Genomic DNA, 23675 nt, shown 5'->3' on the forward strand with positions numbered 1-23675 from the left:
TCAATTTTTAGACATTGTGAAGAATTGTAAATGTTTGACTTCTCTTTCCAGAAGTCAAGCTAGATTGTACACACTTGCAAACACGATTACCAATGCGCACTTTTATTTTACAGTCTAATTTGAATGCAAAGAAAATATAAGCGCCAAGTTCTGTTCAGAATTTCATTGGAATTTGAAAATGTGTTACTCTCTGCTGCCACCTCCTGGCTTAAAGCAGCCTCATTCAAATCATTCATGAGTATTGATTTGTATGGCCTTTATTGTCATTGATATAATTATTGTGAAGAGATTAGACATGGCACTTCAGGGTAAGCACGTAAAATCATTGGGGCTCATTTTGGCCTTCATTGTTTTTTGTAAATAATGGTTTCAAAAGAAGGTGCAAGCAGAGTTCTTTTTTAAAAATGTTACAAAAAAAACAGCAAACGAAAAGTTTATGAATCTATTTCCCTTCAATGCGGTGTGCGCGCCGAAAGAAAGGGAATCATGGGTTGCATAGCTCCGCCCACCCTATCACATTTTGTATGTTTGGCTAGGGTTTGTGGGTCATTACAGTTTGTTGTGTGGGTTTTTAATCGCAAAGTGTCTCACCAGTGAACATACACTTTTTAATGAGCCTCCTGTTGGATTTTAAATATTAAAATGTACCATTTACCAAATTGTTCGAATTAGCTATCGGACTCCATTAATAATAATAATAATAATAATAATTTACTTGTATTGTCATTCTTTGTAACAATGTACACAGAACGAAATGTCGATACACCTGACCCGTACAGTTAAACTGTAAACACAACCTACATTCTCCTAACAATGCGCGCTCGTTTCTTGATGGGAAAAGATGGACAAGAATAGCAGACATTTTCACACGAGGGCAGATTAAATTTCTTAAACAATTTAACTAAGTGAACTCCATCGAATTAGCCGAATTACTGTCGCTCGAGTCTCTGTCAAGCCTCCTCTCTCGATCTTCCCTTTCTTTTTCAACCCACGTCTCTCTGCAAGCTGGTGTGTCGGCACCTCCCATGGGCGTGCCAGGAAAACCCCCACCTCGCCTCGATGTCTGAAATGGTCAAAACGTCCCCGAGCGTTTCTACGTCACCAGGGCCGTCTGCGTCGAGAAGTGCTGATTATCTTGTCAGCCTTTTGTCCCAGTTCCCCGCTGTTCATTCGCCACTAGGTTGCATTGACCTTGCCCCACAGCTCAGACAGTGACAGTGAATATCTTTTGCATTTAAATGTGATTTGTATTTGATTGTACAAAATCCTTTAAAGTAAAATGTATAAAATCCTTCATAGAAAGGATTCTTTAGCGATGTACAGCCAAAATGGGGTCTGTTGGTGTGACCGTCAACTGTGAATTGGAACGCTACGGTGGAATTTATACAGGTAGCATATTTTCATCGAGCCAATAGCCGTAGGTTCTTCTCCCCTGCTCTAAAGAGAGAGAGAGATAATCCCCGAATGAAAGCGCAATTCCCGAACCTTGCTGAAGACGATGGACATGAGGAAGAGATCCAGCAGCAGCGTCTCGGACAAGTGTCGGTAGTCGAAGGTGAAGAAGAGCACGGTGAAGAGGACGGTGATGTACTGGTAGGTGGGGCTGCTGTAGCAGGAGCGCAGCAGCTTCAGGCCGGCCACCGTGATCATCAGCGCCCCCACCCTGCATCCAAAACGAATAAGGGAAAGAAATGGGAATTGCTTTCCCTCGGGCTTTCTCTTACTCTGCGTCCAATCGTCTGGGGCTGGCCAGTTCCCTGGCGCTGCCGCTCAGCTCGTTGAGGATGACCAACGGGTAGAGGACGTTCCTCTCGGCGAAGAGCAGCCACACCTGGAGCTTCTCGAACCACATCACCTGCGCCGCGTCTGAACGCCACACGCACAAAATGAACAGGTCACGGTTTAAGATGATGGGGAACATCTGGATTGCTCACACAATATTATTTCTAATTCTTTCTATCCTACGGTGATGGGTTTTAACGCACAAAAATGCGTTTATTCGAGGAATCAACTCTTTGCCCTGAAGAATTCTCGTGCCGGCGTGATGAGGGGCCTATCGTGGATGCAGAGCCGGAGCTAGCCAAGCGGCTAGTGGCGTCATAAGCCTTCGGTACCGTCCGTAATCATGGGAAATTTGAACTCTCCACCAAATAAGACAGACGAACAACATCAAGCGTACAGGGAGTGCAGTTTGCTGTGTTTTACGGAAACGTGGCTCACGTCTAGCATCCCGGACGCTAACGTGGAGCTACCCATAGCTACCCGGCTTCAGCGCTGTTAGGACAGACAGAGACACAAAAGCCTGCGGGAAGCGGAGAGGAGGCGGACTCGCTATCGACGTGAACACGAGGTGGTGTAACCCTGGGCACAAAGATTTCCATCTGCTGCGGGGACGTTGAACTTTTGGCCTAGCGTGTGACGTCATCCACTCCGCTGTTGCTAAACTAAAACACGGCACCCCGAGGCCATCCTGTTCATCTGTTAATAAACTACACAAGGATACTGCTGGAAGTGTGAATTTCCCTAAGGGGATGAATAAACTATCTATCTATCTATTATTATACTTTTTTTTACAGAATTTCCTTGTGCTAGGTGCGTTGAATTAAAACATAAAAGTGAGGTGCCTGAACGTCAGGACTGGGCGACCGTCACATGCAAGACTCAGCTGTGGAAGATTGCTATGTCATACATACTGAGACTTTAAGACAAACCCAAGATATTGAGGTATTCCATTAAGAAAACCCTAAAAAAATAGGCCGACATCATGCAGTAAAAAGCAAAAAATGAAAAGAACGAAAATTCTACTTTTATCGTGATGTTAAAAAAATGTTTTCTTTGTAATATTTACTTTATTTAGACTTGGCTTCATTTCCATTATTTTGAGCAAATGTGACAGTTGGCAAGGTGCCCGATTGGCCCCGCCCATGGGAACCAGCTGAAACTCGTTGACACTGTCACTACTTAAATGCGGTCCTGTGAGTCGCCTTTTGTCAGAGTGTCTACGAAACTGTTTTGACGTCAAGCCCTGAGAATCTCCGTTTTTCCCCTGTGTTTTTGTTACTGTTGTGCTTTCGCCACTATCTGTTTGATTTTTGACCACTTCCGCGTTCCGAGCAATCTACTCCCCGAAACCAATGCTCCTTTCTCTTCTCCCCAATAAACTGTGAGTAACGTTACGCGAGTGGGTTCTGCTTCTTGTCCTGGTCCTGACAGCAAAAGGGAGTTTATTTCAGCCGTCACGTTGACTCGTTAAAGATTGAAGTGCAATGTCCCGGTTGTGTAAAGTTTTTATTGAACACTTTATAGTTTTATATTTATGAGTCTTGAAAGATTTTATACATTTGACTATAACGGGTATTATAAAATTAACTACAAAGTAAGTACATGTACTCAGTTTGATGCTGTAGACTGTTTTTCTTCAAGGTACATTAGAAGGTTAGGCTGTCTGGAATGTATCAGACATATTTTGATAGCAAAATTCCCGTGAATGCTGACGGGAGAAACCCAGACGCACAAGGACGTCGTCATTGTTTTGAGAAGCGCTTCGCTGATATGAGTTTTTTTCAGACATCGTGGCGACGAGGTGAGTCCACGTGGGGAATCTCTTGCCCGCCCCATGGGAGGAGTCAGCACGCCCCATGGGAGGGGCCGACACGCCGGCTTGGGAAAAAGACGTGGGCAGAAAAGACGGAAGATCGATCGTGAAAGGGAGGCTCGACGAAGAGCGGCACTAATTCGGCTAATTCGATGGGATTCACTCAGTTAAATACTTTAAGAAAATAAATCTGCCCCTGTGTGGAAATGCCGGTCTCTTGTACATTTTTCCATAAAGAAAAGAGCATGCATTCTTGGGTTAATGGAGTCAGATAACTCATTCAGACAATTTGGTAAACGCTACATTTTTAATAGTTTAATTCCCAACAGTCTTTATATTGTATATTTGTTGCCAACTGGAGTGCAACTGAAATCTTATTATAACAATAAACTGATTCTGATTCAGTTTTGAGGCGCTTCAGGGACAACATTGTCAAGTCAAGTCCCATTTATTGATATTGCCCTTAATCACAAAAATGTCTCAAAGGACTGCACAGGATTACAATGACCTGATCTTAAACCAACATGCAGGCAAGGAACAACTCAAAACCTCAGCGTGAGGAAAAAGAGAAACCTTGACCAGGACAGGAAGCAGAACCCACTCGCGTAACGGTACTCACAGTTTATTGGGGAGAAGAGGAAGGAGCGCACACTCACCTTAGCTTTGGCTCTGCTCGATTCGGTGTTGAATATCCAAAAAAAACCGGAGAGCGGGCGGGACCAAAGCCAGGTCCATAAGAAACGAAGACGGACTCACCCCTGACTTCAAACTGGTAATACTCTTTGGTCTTGAGCAGGGGGTGCGAGAAGCAGTACCAGGGCAGCTGCTTGCGCAACTGGGGCAGCAGGTAATGGGTGAGCAGCCCCACCGCGCCCAGCAGCCCGTACAGGACGTAGCTCACGAAGGGCTAAGGGGGGGTGGGACAAGGAGAGGACATGAGACCGGGAGGTAAACATCGGGTGAGGAGATACGCTACCTGCAGAGCGATGAAGACGGTGCTGACGTGGATGGCGAAGTACAGCACGGCGATGACCACGCAGACGATAAAGTCCGACTGCAGCCGCTCGTTCTGGAAAGCAGATCATTAGCACGAGCGGCTTCAAGTACCCCATTTATCCAGTATAACGCACACTCTTTGTATTTAAAAAAAAAAACAAAAAAATCGGGATCAAATGTTATCTTTATGAATGAATGAAAACTTTTTTTTGAACATTAAAATAAAAACAATAACTCAACAACAAAATAATGTTACAAAATCTGTTCGAAAAGGGCTAGTCAGAAGCAAATGATTACGTTCCCTACCCCTTCATCTTCCCTATTAAACACACCAATGATTATAACAACAATTGTAATAATATTCATAATAACAGTTATGGTATAACAACAGCAACAATAACGAAAAATTCTAGACGCGCTCGTATCACTCATACCCGTTTTTTTTCATCTCTGTATTTTGCCAGGAATGTTTTTTGGTGTTTAAATTTGAACAAGTGAATCGTTGGACATTGTTTGATCTCGTCTTGTAAATTGTGACTCCACACACAGACACACTTTTCCTGGTGGTTCTCACCTTTGAATTGACTACAGCCCCTTAAGTTATAACTTCCCTATTTCCTAGTGAATCATTTTTGTATGTTTTGTGGCACTGTGTTTTTGTTGACCTTAAATAGCAGTTGTGCAGTGAAAAAATTGACTAAATCATCAATTTGAATCATTTGGACTGCAGGAATAAAGTATTAAGATATGGTTGTAATTGCACGTTTTTGGAGGATAAAAAGGGAACTTTTGTCATGATTGCCCCAGACTTCTGCACAATATGTTAAGTATGGCAGAACTAGAGAACAATATCATAAAAACAATGCATTATAGTTTGGCTTTATTGATGATTGAAATGCTTTTAGATACTTGAGTTTGTATGTGTCTGGTGTGTGTTTTCCAGCTTCATTTCTTGTCTATGATCACCCCTAAAAACTTCATTTCTGATACAGCGTCTATTGCAGCACCATCCATTTTGACTTCTAAATAATTTATTTAAATTTAAAGATCATTTATTTATATCCATCCATACTTTTAGGTAAATGAGTTCACGATTAATACAGGTTACCAAATCAATATAGTTTAAGGACTATGAACACTAATTTTCCAGTAGGACTACCAGTCGAGTCAAGGTGTGAATCGTGCATATGGCAGAGCCGCAAATAAAATGGGATTTACATATCATTTTAATCTTGCATATGGATTAATCATCAAGGCATGATTTTTAGGTCTTGAGTCAATTGTGAATATCGTTGTTTTTGAGAAATCTCTCCCCATAAAGGTTACATTTTCAGTTCTTCCAATTAAGATTTACCACAGGGAAATGCTAGCTTCATTTTTTTCATGGCCCATCATAAATGTCCAGAATAGATACACAATCCGTTCACACATAGACATTTCATAGTGGCCTGTCCTCTTGGCTGTGATGAAAAGACATAGGATCATGCCGTACAAACTAATACCAGCTGCTGTTCATCACGAGGGAAGAAGAGATGAAATGGCAAAGCCAAAACAAAAGCAGACTTGTTGAGAAACGTAACAAGCATTTCAAGTATTTACAAGCACTTCACCCAAAATTCAAGCACTTTTGGATTCTTGAAAACAACATTAAGTCCAAGCTTTGTCAAGGATTTCAAGCACCTCTGCGAACCCTGTTCTCGGCTCGAATGAAGTGTCATAAGTGTCAAACTACGAATACAAAAACATTTATTTAAGGTTCTTCACAGGCTGAGTCATCCTCAGATACACCAAAGAATTGTGTCCCTCGTTGTTTTTTGCTTTCATTTAGATGTTTCAGGACCACTTTGTTTCCTCCATTCTCTCTCATTTGTCCACAACAAAACTCAATTTGCTGTCTAAAATATTCAATATACAAATAAGAACAATCCCCTATTTCCCCACGTTAAATACACAGATAAACAAAAGTGGCTAAAAAATAAATATGAATAGAAAAAAGATAAAAAGAAATGAATTTGATCATCTGCGAAGACCAGCCTTTTAAAACCACACACATTAAAAGTGGATAGCAACAATCTCAAAACATTTGAAGTCCACTCCAACAAAATGAAGGGAAAAATAGAATACCGATAATTATTTCAAGTAACGCTGATTATGTCATTTCAATAAACCAAGGCAAGAACATGTGCATGAAGACCCCGTGCATACAGAAACAATCCCCGCAGCTCCGATTTATTTATTTGCATGAATGTTTCAAAACAAAAAGGTGATTGGTGGCATCCTGGACTCACCACAGAGGCCCTGAGCTTCTCAGGCAGAGGGTCCTCCACTTCTGCCAAGGGGTCCTCGGGGTCACTATGTTTCAGGTTAGGCAGAATCTTGGACTGGATCAACGAGCTACAAAAAAACAGACAACATGACACTTTTTTGCTGCTTTTATCAATCTTTGCATCATTGAGCTACCGGACGAGACATTTGCGTGTTATCGGGGACCGGCAGCGCGTTAAAAAACGAGAAGGGAAGAATTGGCCTTATAATGTCTTTTATCCATTGGTGGACAAAGAAAAGCCTGCCGGCCTCCGACACCCGTTCTCTCATTTTTGCTGCATTCGTTGAGCTGAATGCAACTCAAATGACTGGCAGTTTTTTTCATAGGTTGACCAGGAATCATTTCGCCAAGGTCGATATTTTCAACTTGCTCAGTAGGGTCGCGGGAGCCCATCCCAGCTATCTTTGGGCGGTGGGACACCCTGAATCAGTTGCCAGTCGGTCGCAAGGCACATCGAGACAGACAACTCACACGCTGTAAAGTAGGCTTAAACGTATTTACTCAAGGTGTGTATTCCTTTTGGTTGTCTCCTAGTCTTCCTGTCTTTGTTTGAAGGGGGTCTGGGGGTGGTCTTTTGTCTTTGTCTCAACATACCAGTACTTTTCCATGTCTTGTGATCTCAATAAAACACAGAAGCATGCGGGGGGTGACTGAGATTTAGATCGAGAGAGTATGGAAAGATCTCATCTTCCCGGTTGCAACTGGCTAAAAAACTTATATCTTTGCCTGGTGCATTTTCTTCTACGGTTGGCCAATGTTTTAGCTACCCCACACTTCAGTGGCCGTTTTAGACCCAACACTCGCTCATTTACATCTAAAGGACAATTTGGACCGGCCGATTCACCCGACATGCCTGGGAGAACACAGGGAGAACATGCAAACTCCACAAAGGAAGGCTGGTCGCTGGATTTGAACCCGTGACGTCAGAACTGTGCTGCGGACGCGCTCGCCACTCGGCTGCCGTGCCGCCCATCGCCAATAATGTCTATAATCGGTAAGCCATCCTTCAAGGATTTCAAGCACCCGTACGAACCCCGAGTATTCCCCATTATTGAGAGTGCCAAAATGGTATTCTTTTGGCAGCGCGGGCACACTCACATGAGTACAGACGGGTCGCTGCTCTGCCGGCTGAGGTGGTAGGAAAGGGCCACCAGCAGGCCACAAAAGACAGAGAAGAGCACGGGGATGTGCTGAGGCTCCCAGTTCTCCTGCAACAGAAGATGAAGACGTGACCGACCTGAAGCCTCGTTTGAAAACGGAAGCCGCTCACCTTGAGGGCGCCGTAGCAGAAGCCGTAAAGTAAAGCCACGGTCAGCGCGCTGCGGAAAACGCTGTAGAGGGACGACAGCAGGCTGGTGGAGGCTGCGGGCGCAAGACGGGGAGCACCACAAATTTTAGGCGTTTACAGAGAAAGCCCCGCCCACCCCAAGAATAAATATTGGGGCTTTTATTAGGGCACAGGTGTCAAACAGGCGGCCCACGGGCCAAACCAGGCCCGCTAAGGGATTCGATCCGGCCCGCCAGACAACACTCAGAGAAGCGCAAGAGAAAAACGAGCTGCAGGTTGAAATATTTCAACTTGATGTTGCCAAAGCCAGGTGCCTCCAACAAAGACACTGTACTAGTATATCTATCCCTCTCTCTCTCCCACCCCTTTTCTCCCACTCTCTGTCTCTCTTACTTTGTTGCTCTTTGTCTCTTTCTCTCTCTGTGTCTTTTTAACTTATTTTGCTCTAACTTCTTTTCCTTTTTCTCTCTTTTCTCTTTCTCCCTTCCTACCCTTTGAACTTTCTTTTCTCTTTTCACTCCTTCTGTCTTTCTATTTCTCTTTGGATTTCTTTCTTCCTCTCCCTTTCTTTTCCCCCTCTCTCATGACTTTTTATCTTTTGTTTCTCACGCTCTCTCCCTCTCTCTCTTTTTCTTTCTTTGTCCCGCCCTCTCGCCTTTTCCCTCCCTCTTTCTCTTATTTCTTTATCTCTCTTTTTCTTTCTCTTTAATATACTAGTCTGGCCCCCGACAGAATGTTTGTTCTATCGTGTTTATCGTGGGGATAAAGCAGATTTGTTTTTTTTTTTTTTTGTAGATAATTTATTTTTATGACAATAATTTATTTTTGTTATAGAATTTTTTTTTTATCTATCCGTGTATAAGGCCCACTCGCGTATAACCCAAACACTTCATTTTTGGATCAAAAATCAGTATGAAATTTTGTATTTTCTCAGCTCAAATTAAAACCTTGGAAGTGACAATGCTTAAAAGGTCAGTTTTGGTTAGTCTGTCAAATACTAGCTTACTTAGTTGGGACTGGTTTCATCAGCACAACTCGTGCTGTAAGCACAGTGCTAGTTCATGCTAGCTGTAAACGCCGTCGCCGATGAGTTATTATTATTAGCTGGGGCTGGCCGATGCTATGCTAACTCATTGCCATCAATGCTGTAAGCACCGTGCCAAAGTGTTGGGCTGGCAAAGCTCATGATGACTGCTTTGTGCTAAAAATATGATGCAAATGTTCTCGACACGTATTTGCAAGCTTTGGGAATGTTAAGGGGGTATTAAGTTTGACTCAACTATCTTACTGTTTTGTCCACGTCCCCATTGTAGCGCCTTATAATCCGGTGCGTCTTATGTATGTCAAAAATAGGACCAAAAGCTATTTTTTGGGGGTGCGCCCTATAACCCGGTGCGCCTTATAGTGCGGAAAATACGGTAGTTTGTTTATAGCATTTATTTTTCCAGCACTTTGAGTTAAACGGTGTCATTTTCAATGTGCTCTCAAATATGTTTCGATTCTATTAACAGGCCTCGGGATCGGCGACTCACCGTTGCCCCCGAAGACGTGGATGTCCAACTGCTCGAAGAGATACATGACGAAAGTGTTGACTTGCGGCAGCAGCCCCACGAAGAAGACGACGGGGAAGCACAGCGTGAAGACTGCGAACGGAGGAGAGACGCGGTCAAGAGGACGGCGGCCGTCTTTTGGGGGCGCGGGTTCGAAACCCACCGATGACGGCGTCCCTGGCGGAGGCGAGTACGAGAGAGCCGGTGAGGGCCACGCCGTAGAGCGTGAAACGGGCGGAGCCGCTCCGCAGGCTGCCGTGGTGCAGGAGCCAGATGAGGCCGCAACACAGGCAGAAGTAGACCGGGCGGCTGTAGGCGATGATGCGGTTGTGGCCCTGAGAGATCAAATAGGAATATTCTGTAATGCGGGATTCGCACACATTTTCACGGCCTCATGTGCGGTCCCTTCTCAAGGTTTCTTAATCTTCTCATGTTGAGGGTTTTGAGTTTTTTCCTTGCCCTCATGTCGGTTTTAGATCAGGGGACGGCGTCATAATAGTCTGTGGTTTGCAATCATCTGTGGTCTGTGCAGCAATTTGAGACTCTTTGTGATTAAAGGTGTCACAAATAAACATGACTTGACTTGACATGTGTTAGAAATCTGCTATTAAGAGGCAGGGCCTGGTGTGAGTGACATCGTGAGATGTGGGGTCAACAGACGCCGCAATGCAAGTGTTCAACAATTCCACAATCCTTTTAAAATCGGACTGTGCGTAACCTTTCCGACACGCCGTGGCATCTCAATGATTACATTTATCGTTTCAAAAATTACGATAAAAACAACAACCAATCAAGATACAAAGTAACTTACATGACGAGGGGAGGAAGAGTCAGGTTGAACACTCTGCAAAAAAAAAAAAAACAGAATAAAATGAGTCAACAGAAAAAGTAGAATAAAGTAATCCCTCGTTATATTTAAACCCTGTGATGTAGAAACATTTACGTTTTTATTAAATACCAGTAACATTTAATACGACTGTTAAAAAAAAAAAAAACTATAAATCTACAAATAAAAATACAAAATTGCAGTTGAATGAACGAACGAATGCTCTTTATTGTGATCATAAAATAGTACAATGAAATTGGAGGCCATCTTCTTTCAGTGTTGGAAGGCAATCCAGCGAGCATTGTGGATCCTCAGTTTGAGCCAGGTCTCTGTGATGATTGAAATATAACAGGCACAAGGGTAGCAGTTTCCCACGGGTTGTAGCTCCCAGTCATCCGTTTCATGGCTAATGGATTTGGCTCAGCAGGGGCGGCTTGTGAGAGTTGCTGCAGAAGTAAGCCAGACCTTGCGGCGTCGCTTTTGCTTCCTCCCCCGCTGCCTTAGTTCCCACCAATCACAACGATAATCAGAGAAGAATATGTTGGAGAAGGAAGTATATCGGCCCCGCCCCAAAACATGTACACAAGAGAGCAGAGAGAGTCGAAATGAGAGGGGACCAACATTTTGCAATATATAATTCCAGTAAAAAAAAAAAAAAAGGGGGGGGGGGGCGGCTAGTGCATGGTTTGATGGTATGTTCAAGTCAATGTTTGAAGTGTCGGAGATTTTGAAGCACATAGTGTAAATGCGACTTTCTGCCCGGACAACTTCGGAACACGACCAAAATAAACGTGTTCCCCTCTCATATCGACTCTCTCTGCTCTCTTGTGTATATGTTTTGGGGCGGGGCCAATATACGTCCTGCTTCTACACACCCGGTGGTGATCGGCATTTCTTCCGCGCTCATTTTACTTTTCTCAGAGTCCAATTTATCTGATGAATTTATTTACATGTAACAAGTCACCAAAACGCTATCAGTCACGGTGCTTCTCAATTTGTTTTTTGTCGGTGGACACATTGAATTGTGCACCCAACCTGCTGTTACACCACCAGCCTATCACAGTCGAGCACACAGACACACCCACCCGACACACATCCACACAACCTGCTCCCGTGATAGCATTTGCTGTGCATTGTCTGCTGCAAAATTTCGGAACAGAGATACAGGGGGATGACTGCCACTCCTTGAAAGTGCAACCTTCCTTACCTTGAGCAAAGAGTACTGGCAACTGGCGATGACCAGGCAGAACTGAAAGACCCAAATGTCGGCGAAGAAGCCGTGCACCAGAAGCAGCGAGCCCAGGAAGGCGACCAGGACCGCCAGCGCCACTGCCAGCACGTTCTCCACGACCTGCCGGTTCCTGGTCGAAGGGAGGAAAAATATGCCGCGATCGGACGGGAAGAGGACGGGCGGCGGTAGCGTACCGGTCGAAGAGGGCCAGCAGCGTGAGGCGGTCGAAACGGAGCCCGACCCACAGGTAAGGCATGAGCCACAGCCGGTAGTACTGCTTGGCCTTGCCGGCGGCCGCCGGGTCTTCGGGTCCCAGCGACACGGCGTGGAGGTCCGGGCTCAGGTCGGCGTCCTGCTGCTCCAGCAGCTCCGGGTCCATGGTGAGGAGGCGGTTCAGGCGAATCTGGGACAGGAGCAGAGACAAACGAGGTCTGCCATCTTGACCACCATTTTGAAAAGAATTGACACTCCAGATGTTGAATCTATTCAACCCTCAAGGTTTCATTTTTCCTCACGCCGGGGTTTTTCCTTGCCTGCATGTTGGTTTAAGATCAGGCAATGGTGTCATTGTAATCCTGTGCAGTCATTTGAGACATTTTTGTGATTAAGGTCGTCACAAATAAATGCGACTTGACTTGACTAGATGCTACTTTTTTACTTTTGCTAACAGCTAGCCTATGGCTAAAAGCCCAAAAGTGCTGCTTTGCAAGGGTACCATCATTTGCCATATCCGTACCTGTCAAGCTGTACGTTTTTGCCGTACAAAGTACGTGTATTATGCATTTTAAGACGTGTACGACCTACGAGAAAAAGGCAAATTTGTCAATGATGGGTACCATCCGGTATACACAGACGATCACCAAACGGCAAATCAATCAAGTAGCCTCTATCTCGGTATGGTTTTTTTCGTTGCGAACGAAGCCAGCGGTTTGATGCTACTGTGCGCATGCGTCTGCCGCCTCGGATTTCATGTGGTAGTTATGTAGTGAAAGGAAGTCCGTCTCTTTTTAGAGAACCGGCTTTTTCGGCTCAACTCATTCAAGAGAGCCGGCTCTCATACGACTCACTTGCTTTGATGCATTATATTACGAATGATGATGTTGTATAAAGAAGTTAAGAAAAAAAGGAAGTATAAAAGGAGAAAATGAAAAAAGACAGTGGCTATCCATTTTATCAGTATATTACCAACAATAATTTCCTGCAGAAAATGAATTCATAATTTGAATAAGAAAATGTATTATTCTACTTCATTCTATTTGCATGTATTTTTTTCCTTCTACAGTGAACGTCCAAGCGACTTTATTTTGGAACTTTTTTGATGATAAAGCTCATTCATGTCGAGCAACTCCGTATCTCACAACAAAATGTTAATGAACAATATATATGATACAACGAAACACATGCACAATATAACATGTTAAACGACATCAATAAACACGTTTGAAAAAAAAAATATGGTGTAAGATGATTTTGTATTTTGTCAGGGGAAAATACAACAGTTTCTAAGGGGATGGAGCCCCGGAGCGCGACAGATATGTATATCCTAACACAGTTTTCACTCGGATGTCAGCGAAAATTGACTTATTGAAGCCTACTTTGACCACAAAGCAAATAAATCATTTTATTTAGACCAAATGTGAAAATGGAAATCTTAGCTTTTTACAGAGGATGACGAGTGACGGGTGTAAATGGGTTGCCGCATGGTTCCTATTTCAATGTCCGATTTACAAGACGGATATCCACAGGCAGCACACCAAAGACAACTTGTTCACAAGCGTCTCATCTTGTGCAAAAAATAAATGCTCACCAGGTCATGAGGATAGAAGCGAACTGAGGTAGAACTGGAGAGGTGGGAGTCAGTGTCCCTGCAAAATAAAAAGAGGCACATGAGGAACATTCTAACAGAGACTACAAACATGCAAGCAATAATCAGATCGGAAACAGAATACTGGATTTATGGAGACATTTGAATGAGACAAAGGAATAACCACGTCTACGTGGCATTTTAAAACCATTCGATTAAGAGCACAAAGCAAGAGTGACGTCGTGACGCCAATAGACGTCTTTTCTGATTTTTCACACAAACTAAAGTGGGATTCCGTTCTTGTCACTCGACAAAAACAAAAAAGGACCTTTTGGTTTGCTGCAAAAACTAGCTCCATTGCTGCGTCAGGTGTGTTTAAAAGTCCTGCTTGTCAAAGACATAGGCTAACATTCTATATCAGGGGGTCGGAAACCTATGGCTCTTTTCTGAGTCGGAGATAAAATTAGGGTCCTAAACCTCGTTAGCGCGGGGTCGCTCATAGAATAAATGGTTGGATCCAGTAAATAAAAAGCATACTACTTACTACTGGACTGTCTCAGAAAATTAGAATATTGTGATAAGGTTCTTTATTTTCTGTAATGCAATTAAAAAAAACAAAAATGTCATACATTCTGGATTCATTACACATCAACTGAACTATTTCAAGCCTTTTATTATTTGAATATTGCTGAATTTGGCTTACAGCTTAAGAAAACTCAAAACTCCTATCTCAAAATATTAGAATATCATGAAAAAGTATACAAGTAGGCTATTCAACTAATCACCTGAATCATCTCATTAACTCGAAACACCTTGCGAGGGTTTCCTGAGCCTTAAAAACACTCAGCTTGGTTCAGTAAACTAAATCACTGCTGATCTGACTGCTGTCCAGAGGACCATCATTGATACCCTCCATCAGGAGGATAAGACACAAAAAGAAATTTCTCAAAGAGCAGGCTGTTCACAGAGTGCAGTTTCAAAGCATATCCACAAAAAGTCTGTCGGAAGGGAAAAATGTGGCCGGAAACGCTGCACAACCGAGAGAGATGACCGCAGCCTTAACAAAATTGTGAAGAAGAGCCGCTTCCAGAATTTGAGGGAGCTTCAAAGACAGTGGGCTGAAGCCGGAGTCCAGGTATCAAAAGCCACAGTTCACAGACGTGTCCGGGAAATGGGCTACAATAGCCGTATTCCCGTGGTCGAGCCACTTCTGAACTCGAGACAACGGAAGAAGCGTCTGACTTGGGCTATGGAGAAGAAGCACTGGACAGTTGCAGAGTGGTCCAAAGTCCTCTTTTCAGACGAAAGCAAGTTTTGCATTTCATTTGGAAGTCAAGGCGCCAGAGTCTGGAGAAAGGCTGGAGAAGAGCAAAATCCAAGTTGCTTGAAATCCAGTGTGAAGTTCCCACAGTCAGCAATGGTTTGGGGAGCCATGTCAGCTGCTGGTGTTGGTCCACTGTGTTTCATCAAGTCCAGAGTAAATGCAACTGTGTAGCAAGAGATTTTAGAGCACTACATGCTTCCATCTGCTGAAAAGCTCTATGGAGATGAGGATTTCATTTTCCAGCATGATCTGGCACCTGCCCACAGTGCCAAAACCACCAGTAACTGGTGCACTGACCATGGCATCACTGTCCTTGATTGGCCTGCTAATTCCCCTGACCTGATGGATGGATACAACAGCGGCATTATGAAAAAGGAGGCGAAAACATAAAAATATCCCAGAGAAATCAACCAATACACCAGGCTTTTTAGCAGGTCAACTGGAGTTTGAGTGGACCATCGGTCAAGCAATCGGATGATGTTTGTTGCCAGTGAATGGTAGTTTGCACGCGCTCACCAAATGTTATTGGAGGCTCGTCTGGTGGCAGGCTCAAAGTTGACCAGGGACATATCGCAGCCGACAGCCTCGTACAAGGAGGGGGTGAGTTTACCTGAAAAACAGGAGTCAAAATGCTTTTGCCTTCATCAAGACGGTGAGTACCCCTATTTCGCACCCGAAAACCCCAAATTGGCCAGAAATGTGAAACTGCTCCTCTTAACATGGTGCGCCTTATATGCGGGAACAATTGGAATGATGTGAGTATATTTGCACAATAATTGATCATGCGTTTTAATAATTTGCAATTATTAATCAGACGATAAAATTCATCGACGGATCGCTAATGTTAACCACCAGATAGATAGATAGATACTTTATTTATTCCCTGCAGGGAAATTCACATTTCCAGCAGCATCCCTGCGCTGAGAACAATACAATAATAAAGCAAAAAGAATACAAGATACAAATACCCAAATGTGACGTGCTAATACCCACTGTAGCGTGTTCTATAGAGTATCTAGATAGTGCTACACGGAATACATATTGCAATAAAATTCGGTAATATGCAATGTAGGTGGTGTGGTTTAATGTGGGCCTTTACTCCGCCGGGTGGAGTTAAAGAGCCTCATGGCATGAGGAAGAAAAGATCTCTTCAGTCTGTCCGTGGTACAAGACAGTGACAGCAGTCTGTCGCTGAAACTGCTCTTCTGTCTGGATATAATGCTGTGTAGTGGATGTGATGACTTGTCCATGGAAGGTGGTTCAATATTGTACCCAGATCGTGTGCCCGATCCCATCCACTCGCCCACGAGGGAAGAAGACCACACATAAAAAAGCATTAAGTCTCATCTTATTCTGTTTTTAGTCACAGTACCAGACCGGGTGGAAACATATTTTGGCCTGGAGAGGGATGGGCGCCACCAGGCTGTACTAGCCCAAGACACACCACAGGAAATTGTGTCCCTACAACCCTAGTGGTTAAGGGATCCATCCCACCAGATATGTTAGAAACTCAATGTTGTAGGTGACGAAATTTTTTGACGAGGTGCGGCAATACTTTTATTTACATCTCTCAGGATGACCAAATTACTTCCCACAATAGCTTTGTCTCCATTCAGTTCCGAATCTCGTGCGTTTTGTTGGGAATTAATTATCAAAATGTACCGTTTACCAAATTGTTCGAATGAGTTATCTGACTCCATTAACCCAACACAACCTACATTCATCCAAAAATTTATGCACGCTCGTTTCTTGAGAGAAAAATGAACAGGAAAGCCGACATTTTCACACGGGGGCGGATTTACTTTCTGAACAGACGAACTAAGTGTACTCAGGAGACGGCCGAAGAAGTGACATTAGCGTCTGTGGGAAGCCCTATTCTGAAGTCCTTTAGCTTTCTCTTATTGGCCCACGTCTCAACCGCAAGATAGTGTGCCGGCTCCTCCCATGGGCGTGCCAAGCAGTTGTTTTGCGCCCAAGATCTCACTCACACAGCACCTTGATGTCTGGCTTCTCAAAACAACATCCCCTGCCGTCTGGGTCCTGTTATCAAAATTCCCTAGACAAAATATTATGCAATGCGAACAGCCTGCCCTGACATTGAACTACAGCCCACTCAGTGAAAATCTTCATTGCATTAAACTGAGTCAATCGTATCAAATCCTTTATAGTCAAATGTATAAAATCCTTTAGTTTGTAAAGACTTTGCGAGATGTCGATACGATGCTGTATTTTAGTGGTCTCCAACCTTTTCTGTGCCGGGGACCGGTTTGATGTCTGGCATTGTTCTCACCCCCCGGTCCGATAATAACATCACCCATTTTTGGTAGCCCAACTAAAAATAAGTGTGATGATGAGATAAAACCTAATGCCTTTTCGGGATTTGGCGCGCTCCCTACTGCAATCCAGGTTCGATTTCCGCCGCATTCAATGTTATGCAATCTAGATCAGTGATATAGTCCGACTGAATGATCACAAAAGACAACTTTTGAGGGGATACGGTGCGGGAAAATACTGTACTTCTTCACGGCCTACCGAGGTCGTCTTGCAAGCTGCCGGCTCCGATGGTCGAGGCCTTGTCCTGAGAGCCCTCCAAGTGCGCGCTGCCGTTCCTGGCCAGCAGGGAGGCACTAGCGCTCAGGACAGTCACCTGGGAGGCCGTGCGAGAGGGCTGGGTGGACTTGGCCTGGCCGGGGGGAGGTTGGGAGGCCTGACTCAGTGCCTCCTGGAGACTGGGGGAGAAAAAAAAAAAAAAGAGTTGGAGGAGAGGAACATAAGCAGTGGAAAATGCCAGGAGGGGGAAATCTTTTATGATAAGAACTAGGGATGCACAATCATGTTTTTCTCTCACTAATACCAAGAACTGATCAAATCCTGCTTCTGGAGATCAACACCAACGACTTTTTTAAAAGAACCCTCTATCTAAAAAATTAAAATCATATTATACTTAAATGATTAAAATTGATGATTTAGTAAATTTTTTCACTGCACAACTGCTATTTAAGGTCAACAAAAACATAGTGCCAGAAAACATCCATAAATAATTCATTCGGAAAGAGGGAATATATAATTTGAGGGGCTGTAGGAAATTCCTAATCCCAAAGGTGAGAACCACCAGGAAAAGTACGTGTGTGTCTGTGTGTGGAGTCAAACTTTGGAAAAATGTACATGACAAGATCAATCATGAGGCGAATTTAGTACCTGAGGGGAGATCCAATGAGAGAGGAGGGCGGCGTGGGGTTGCTGCCCGCATTGTGCCGCCTCCGCACGGCCTGCCGGCGAAAGGTGCTTCGCTCACGGCGGAAAACCACCGTTTCCTCGCTGCCGGGGGCTGTCGATGGGAGAAAACGCATTATGTTTGGATGCGCTACAGAATTCAGTCAAGGTATAGTATCTTCCTTTCGCAAAACAACCAGATGAATTTGTTTTTCGGCAGTGACTCAGGAGGTAGAGCGCTCGTCTCGGGATCAAGAGATCGCAGTTCGAATCCCGGCTCATCCGTGTTACATGTGGAAGTGTCCTTGGGTAAGACACTGAACCCCTAATACCCCCAATAAGCAGGTTAGCGCCTTACATGGCTGCACGGCCGCTATTGGGAAATGTGAAGCACACTGTAAAGCGCTTTGGGAAGTCTTGACTTGAAAAGCGCTCTAGAAATGCAGATCATTTCATTTCATTTAGCTTTGCAAATCAAAAGCTCAATTCAATAAAATGGTCGAAAAAAAAGTACAAAGAAATTGTGTTCTTCAACACTAAACATACCGAAGAAAATTCAGAAAAAAATCTGGGAGAAGCGTGTCAGTGTGGCTGAATTGATGCCAGTTCATCCCCAAAATGTTAAAAGAGGCTCCTCAACACGTTTCCGAGGATATTTGTCCCAAAAGTCTTCAGAATGTTTAGCCTATTTCCAAAAAAAGAGAGCAGCTGTTTGTCTAAGCTCCACAACACAAAGCGCGTGCTGTCATGTCATAAAACAGTGGAGGTGGAGGGGAAGAGTCCTCGTGGAAATTATCCGTGACAACATCACTTGTGACAACAAATCATCTCTCTTATATTTAATTAACCATGCGGCATTTGAGGTGTCCTTAAAAAGAACTCAAATATTTTCTGTCACAATTCCCGACAGAGTTCAAAGAGCCCTTATCAAAGTTCGTACACCTTTTTCATGGCCAAATTCAAGCACTTTTGAAGGACTTTCGAAGACAATCTTCCATGTTTTCCAGTACGGTTTAAAGAGGAAATTCAGCAAAAGAACGAGAGCCTAAACATGAGTTTCAAACCTGAACACGAGCCCAACCTTATTTTGAAACCCTAAAATCAGTTTTAAACCCTAACTGACAGCCTAAACCTTAGCTTTGCGTCCAGCCATAGCTCTAAACCTATTTTGGAACCCAACAATCAGTTTAGAACCCGGATGTGGAGCCCATACCTTAGTTCTTAACCTTAAACTTACACCTAACTCTAGCAGTAAACCCTAGACAACCCCATTTCAGAATCCTAAATTCAGTTACCCTAAAAAGCAACCTAATCCTTCGTTTCAATCCTATTTTGGAATCACAAAATAAGTTCAAAATCCTTATTTGAAGCCAGAACCTAGCTCCTCACCCTAGCCCAACACGTAATCTAAGAAACAATTCAGCAATTTCAAGCATTTACAAGAAAGCCCTTTTTAAATCTTGAAAACAAAAGGATTTCAAGCGCCTGTACAAACCCTGCCTTATGCTTTTTTTCACTGTGCCTTTTAGCAAAGCTTTTTGGGGTAGGAGGAATGGGGGGGTTCTTGTTCCCTAAATGATAGTGTCGCATGAAAACGCTAAAGGTAAAAAAATCCCTGCTATAAAAGGGAGTCCAAACACCAACCCAAAACCTAAGATAGATGAAAAAAAGGAGGGTTTATCTGAGCGCTCTATGAAATGCATGTACTTGCACGTGCATCATGTTCGAGCCGGCCGAGCTGCAACGATGACACAAGTCAGAAGATGGCGGTAGCGTGTAAAACAGTTTTAAATTCCATACAGCAGTGATTTAGCAACAAGGAGGTCGCAGAATTGCGAGAACGTACCACGAAGGCAAGCGGTGTCCTGAGCGTCGGAGAAGACGGTCTGGCCGGGTAGACTGTTCCTGGAGCGCGTGACCGACTCCAATTGGGAGGCGCGTCCCAGCAGGCAGGCGGCGTCCAGGACTTCCCCTTCTTTGGCTTCCAGGTCCGATTTGGAGGTGGTGAGGGGCCGGGGCCCGGCGGGAGCCCCCATCCGCGCCGGGTCGTTAAGGCAGGCGGCCGTGCCGCTGTCCAAGCTCAACACTCGGGCGTGAGTCTTGGCGCCGGCCGCGCCGGGGGTCCGTCGGGAGGCGCGGCGCCGGCCCGCCGCCCTGGCTCCGGCCTCGGCGGCCGCGTCGACTTTCGGGAGTCGGCGACGGGCCTCGGGCGAGTGGCGGGAACGCGAGTTGGCGCTGGAGGAGCTGTCGGTGCTGAGGTGGCGAGCGGGGGGGAGGCCGGAATCCTCCTCGCCGCCGCACGGGAACACGACGCTACAGGGCTTGGCCAGCCCACGCACGGCCGTGTAGTCGCGGTGGCGGCCGGCGTCGAAACTGCTGGCCCGCTTCTTCCCCGTCCGTCGGCGCCCGCTGCGGCCCGCGGACAGAGAACAAGTCCTCTGAACGAGATTCCCCGGTCGGACGACGTCCGCGGCGCCGGCTTTCACGGTCTCGCCGCGCGGCACCTCCGAGACAACCTCCGTGGGACCGGGGGACGCCTGCGGGTTAGCAGTCAGCTCGTTGGCGTGCGGGTTCTTGTTGGCCTCCCGGGAGGGGAGGCCACTCCCGCCGGCGCGGGCGGAGGCGCGCTCGTCCCCCGAGAGCGACAGCAGGCTCTCCACGTGCGTGGAGCCGGTCCGCTCGCTGCGGAAACTGCTGACGGTGCTGTTGGTGTCGCGGTCGGTGCCGCTGCAATAGCTTTCGGTGGAGCCGCTGCTGCGCGTGCTCAGGCTGCGCAAGCTCTCGGCGCTGCGCCGTCCCCGTCGGGATTTCCTGTCCGCGTCCCGGTACAGACCCGAGCCGCCCTCTCCGGCGTCCCTGGAGACGGAGCGGGACACCCCGCCGGGGTCTTGGCGCCCGGACGATTCCGCCCCGGAGGCGGATGCCGGCGCCTCCCGCTGCGGCCTGGCGGCCTCCAGTTCGCTGACGGGATCCAGGCCGCCCCTCCTGGGAGGCGGGTAGAGCGCGTAGTCCAGCGGGTCCGGGAAAGCCGAGCCGGCCGAGCTGGAGGTCCGGGGGAGGCCTCGGGAACGGGGCTCCTTCCTGAAGGACTGCGAGGACGCATGCGGTCCCGCCTCCTCGTGCGACAGGCTGGAGTGGTAGGTGGCGGAGGTGCAGAACTCGGACGCTTCTCTGGACAGCTCGGACGGGCACAAGGAGGTGGAGGGCTGCAGGGAGGCGAAAGAGTCGTTGGCCACCAGGCAGTACATCTTGGCGTCCGACAGAAGATCTATTCACGGCAAAAGGGGAGAAAACACCACGACATAAGCGAAGGCGTTATAGGCTAGAGCAGGGGTCAGGAACCTTTTTGACCCAAAGAGCCATAAAAGCAAAAAATGTTTGAAAAAGAAATGGAGAGAGCCACATCATATCTTTTCAGACAAATTTGAAAAAACTGCCAAACACGCTCTCTAGACAAAAGCTCATTCTATTTCACTGTGTGTCATTTGAGGATTTCATCATATGTATGAAATGATAATAATGCCAAATCCTGTGTCCCAAATCAATGTCAATATGCCTTTTACAATTTGTCTTCTACCTTCAGTTAAGAATGTTGAGGCCATTTTTTTCCATGAAATTTGTCCTTAATAATGCTTTCAAAACAATGTGCATGCAAAGTTCTTTTGTAAAAATGTCACAAATGACTGCAAACGATAAGCATATGGTCGTATTCACTGCACTGAGCAGGAGAGAGAGAAGGAAGTGCCTTGCGCTGTGTGCAGGGATCCGCCCACCTGTACTGCTCACCCAATCAAAGTCCTTTGCCAGCGTTTTTATTCATCACTTTAAATGGTTTCTTATCGAGCTTCTGCATGAAGTTGCTTCGGCTTTATACGGACCAAAATCGGGGTGAAATCAATTGACTTTGGAACGCCACAGAGAGATGTGCAGTAGTTACATTTTATTTCGGAGCCATACGTACTCATGAAAAGAGCCGTATATGGCTCCTGAGCCTTAGCTTCCCTACCCCTGGGCTAGAGGTTCACACTGCAGACGCGATCCGTCTGAATGGCACGTATCCAATATTTTCAAACCAGATCCAGGCCATTTTTATACGCAGTCCTAAATCTGATCTTTTGGAATGGCTCTTCTGTCTGAATGGTCATGGTGCTTTCACGCGACCTCCACGTTATCGATCGAGACGACACTATTTTGCATTCAACCGGGCGAGAGGAACGAGGAATTCAATAACCACGTGGGACGAAAAAAAAACGAGTGGCATGATTTCACACGCTCATATTTATTTTGTAATTAACAGAACAGCCAACATCCCATCGCATACAACTGGATTCCTAACATGTTGCTCGACATCACTGCTGTCAACAACAATAGCACTCGTTGATAAAACGATAGTGTCCTCTAGTGGGAGTTGAGAATATTTACATTAAAATCACAACACACGGACGGCATTCAATGAGGGGCAAATGAGGTTGAAATTAATATTTTGGGGGACAACGCTCAGCTGCTAAAATCCTCTAAGCACTTGTGGAGTGCACACAGGAGATGAAATCGCATACGAGTCAAAAATTAAGTTGGAAAGGTAAACGATCCGAAAAAAACTTCAGATTTTACCCCCCAAAAAAAACAGAATTGAGCATTATGAGCTGCATGCTGTGTGAACCTCGCCATAGTTGGCCTTATTCGCAAAACGGCTCAACACTTTTTGGGCAATGCAGCATTTCGGTAAGAGAATCGGTTGAGATTTTGAAATTCCAAGCTTGCTGTTGCTGTCAACTGGACTTTTAGCATGATTGGTGTTTTTCCTTGCCCTCATGTAGGTTTCAGATCAGGTGATATTGTAATAGTGTTCTATGAAGCCCTTTCAGACCTTTTGCGATTAACCCCCTTATTACCATTACGAGCGCTATTTAAATGACTGTACAATTCCAACGCTTCCTTGAAGAAACGACGCGCTTTGAATATAACCCTTGATTTCAATGAAATTCAATCAAAGTAGTTCTCCAAAACACCCAGAAGGTGGCAGCAACTTCCTATGAATGATCATCTCTCAGGCATTGGTAACACCAGCATCCACCCACATGTGGCAACCGTCAAGTCACAGGCAAGAAATAACACAGTGTTAGCCATTTTTTACCAACTTATGAAAGAGAAAAATAAGTGGGAGTGAGAACATGTCCAGAAAATCTCAGACGGGGACAAAGCCTTGAAAAAGGTTAATAGAGTAGGAGAGTGTAGCGTTGTATGAAGGGAAAAGTTAGTCTAGAGCAGAGTAATCAAAAAATTCTAAGTGGCCTGTATATTTGGTCAATATACAAATAAATGGGACTTGGTTTGAAAAACGGTGATGTGAATTGGCCCTTGCAGTTTCTTTTAAAAACCTTCCATGTGACAACTAGAGAACATTTTTGTTTTATTCCTTACCAGGTTTGAGTAGGGTTACTTTAACTTGATTATTTTCAATGACTTTTGGATGACTCCAACACCAAATATGCTAAAAAAAGAAACTAAATAGGAATAAGATT

General features: G+C 45.1%; 1 protein-coding gene across 1 annotated transcript in view; it reads right to left on the bottom strand.

The window, feature by feature from the left end:
* The window catches only part of pcnx1 (pecanex 1), a 59217-nt gene that overhangs the window by 23672 nt on the left and 11870 nt on the right, over positions 1 to 23675 (bottom strand). Inside the window, exons 6-22 of the mRNA XM_088353789.1 lie at positions 20000 to 21421; positions 18139 to 18268; positions 17473 to 17669; positions 15457 to 15550; positions 13620 to 13677; positions 12007 to 12215; positions 11789 to 11942; positions 10567 to 10599; positions 9919 to 10090; positions 9738 to 9848; positions 8188 to 8279; positions 8016 to 8125; positions 6880 to 6985; positions 4572 to 4664; positions 4352 to 4502; positions 1725 to 1866; positions 1486 to 1663 (exon numbers count right to left, since the gene is read on the bottom strand). Coding sequence (XP_088209915.1) covers positions 1486 to 1663; positions 1725 to 1866; positions 4352 to 4502; positions 4572 to 4664; positions 6880 to 6985; positions 8016 to 8125; positions 8188 to 8279; positions 9738 to 9848; positions 9919 to 10090; positions 10567 to 10599; positions 11789 to 11942; positions 12007 to 12215; positions 13620 to 13677; positions 15457 to 15550; positions 17473 to 17669; positions 18139 to 18268; positions 20000 to 21421 — 3452 coding nt within the window. The remainder of the gene's footprint in view (positions 1 to 1485; positions 1664 to 1724; positions 1867 to 4351; positions 4503 to 4571; positions 4665 to 6879; positions 6986 to 8015; positions 8126 to 8187; positions 8280 to 9737; positions 9849 to 9918; positions 10091 to 10566; positions 10600 to 11788; positions 11943 to 12006; positions 12216 to 13619; positions 13678 to 15456; positions 15551 to 17472; positions 17670 to 18138; positions 18269 to 19999; positions 21422 to 23675) is intronic.

Source organism: Urocampus carinirostris, chromosome 15, assembly GCF_059441175.1.
Source record: "Urocampus carinirostris isolate Australia breed hairy pipefish chromosome 15, RoL_Ucar_1.0, whole genome shotgun sequence".
Lineage (NCBI taxonomy): Eukaryota > Metazoa > Chordata > Actinopteri > Syngnathiformes > Syngnathidae > Urocampus > Urocampus carinirostris.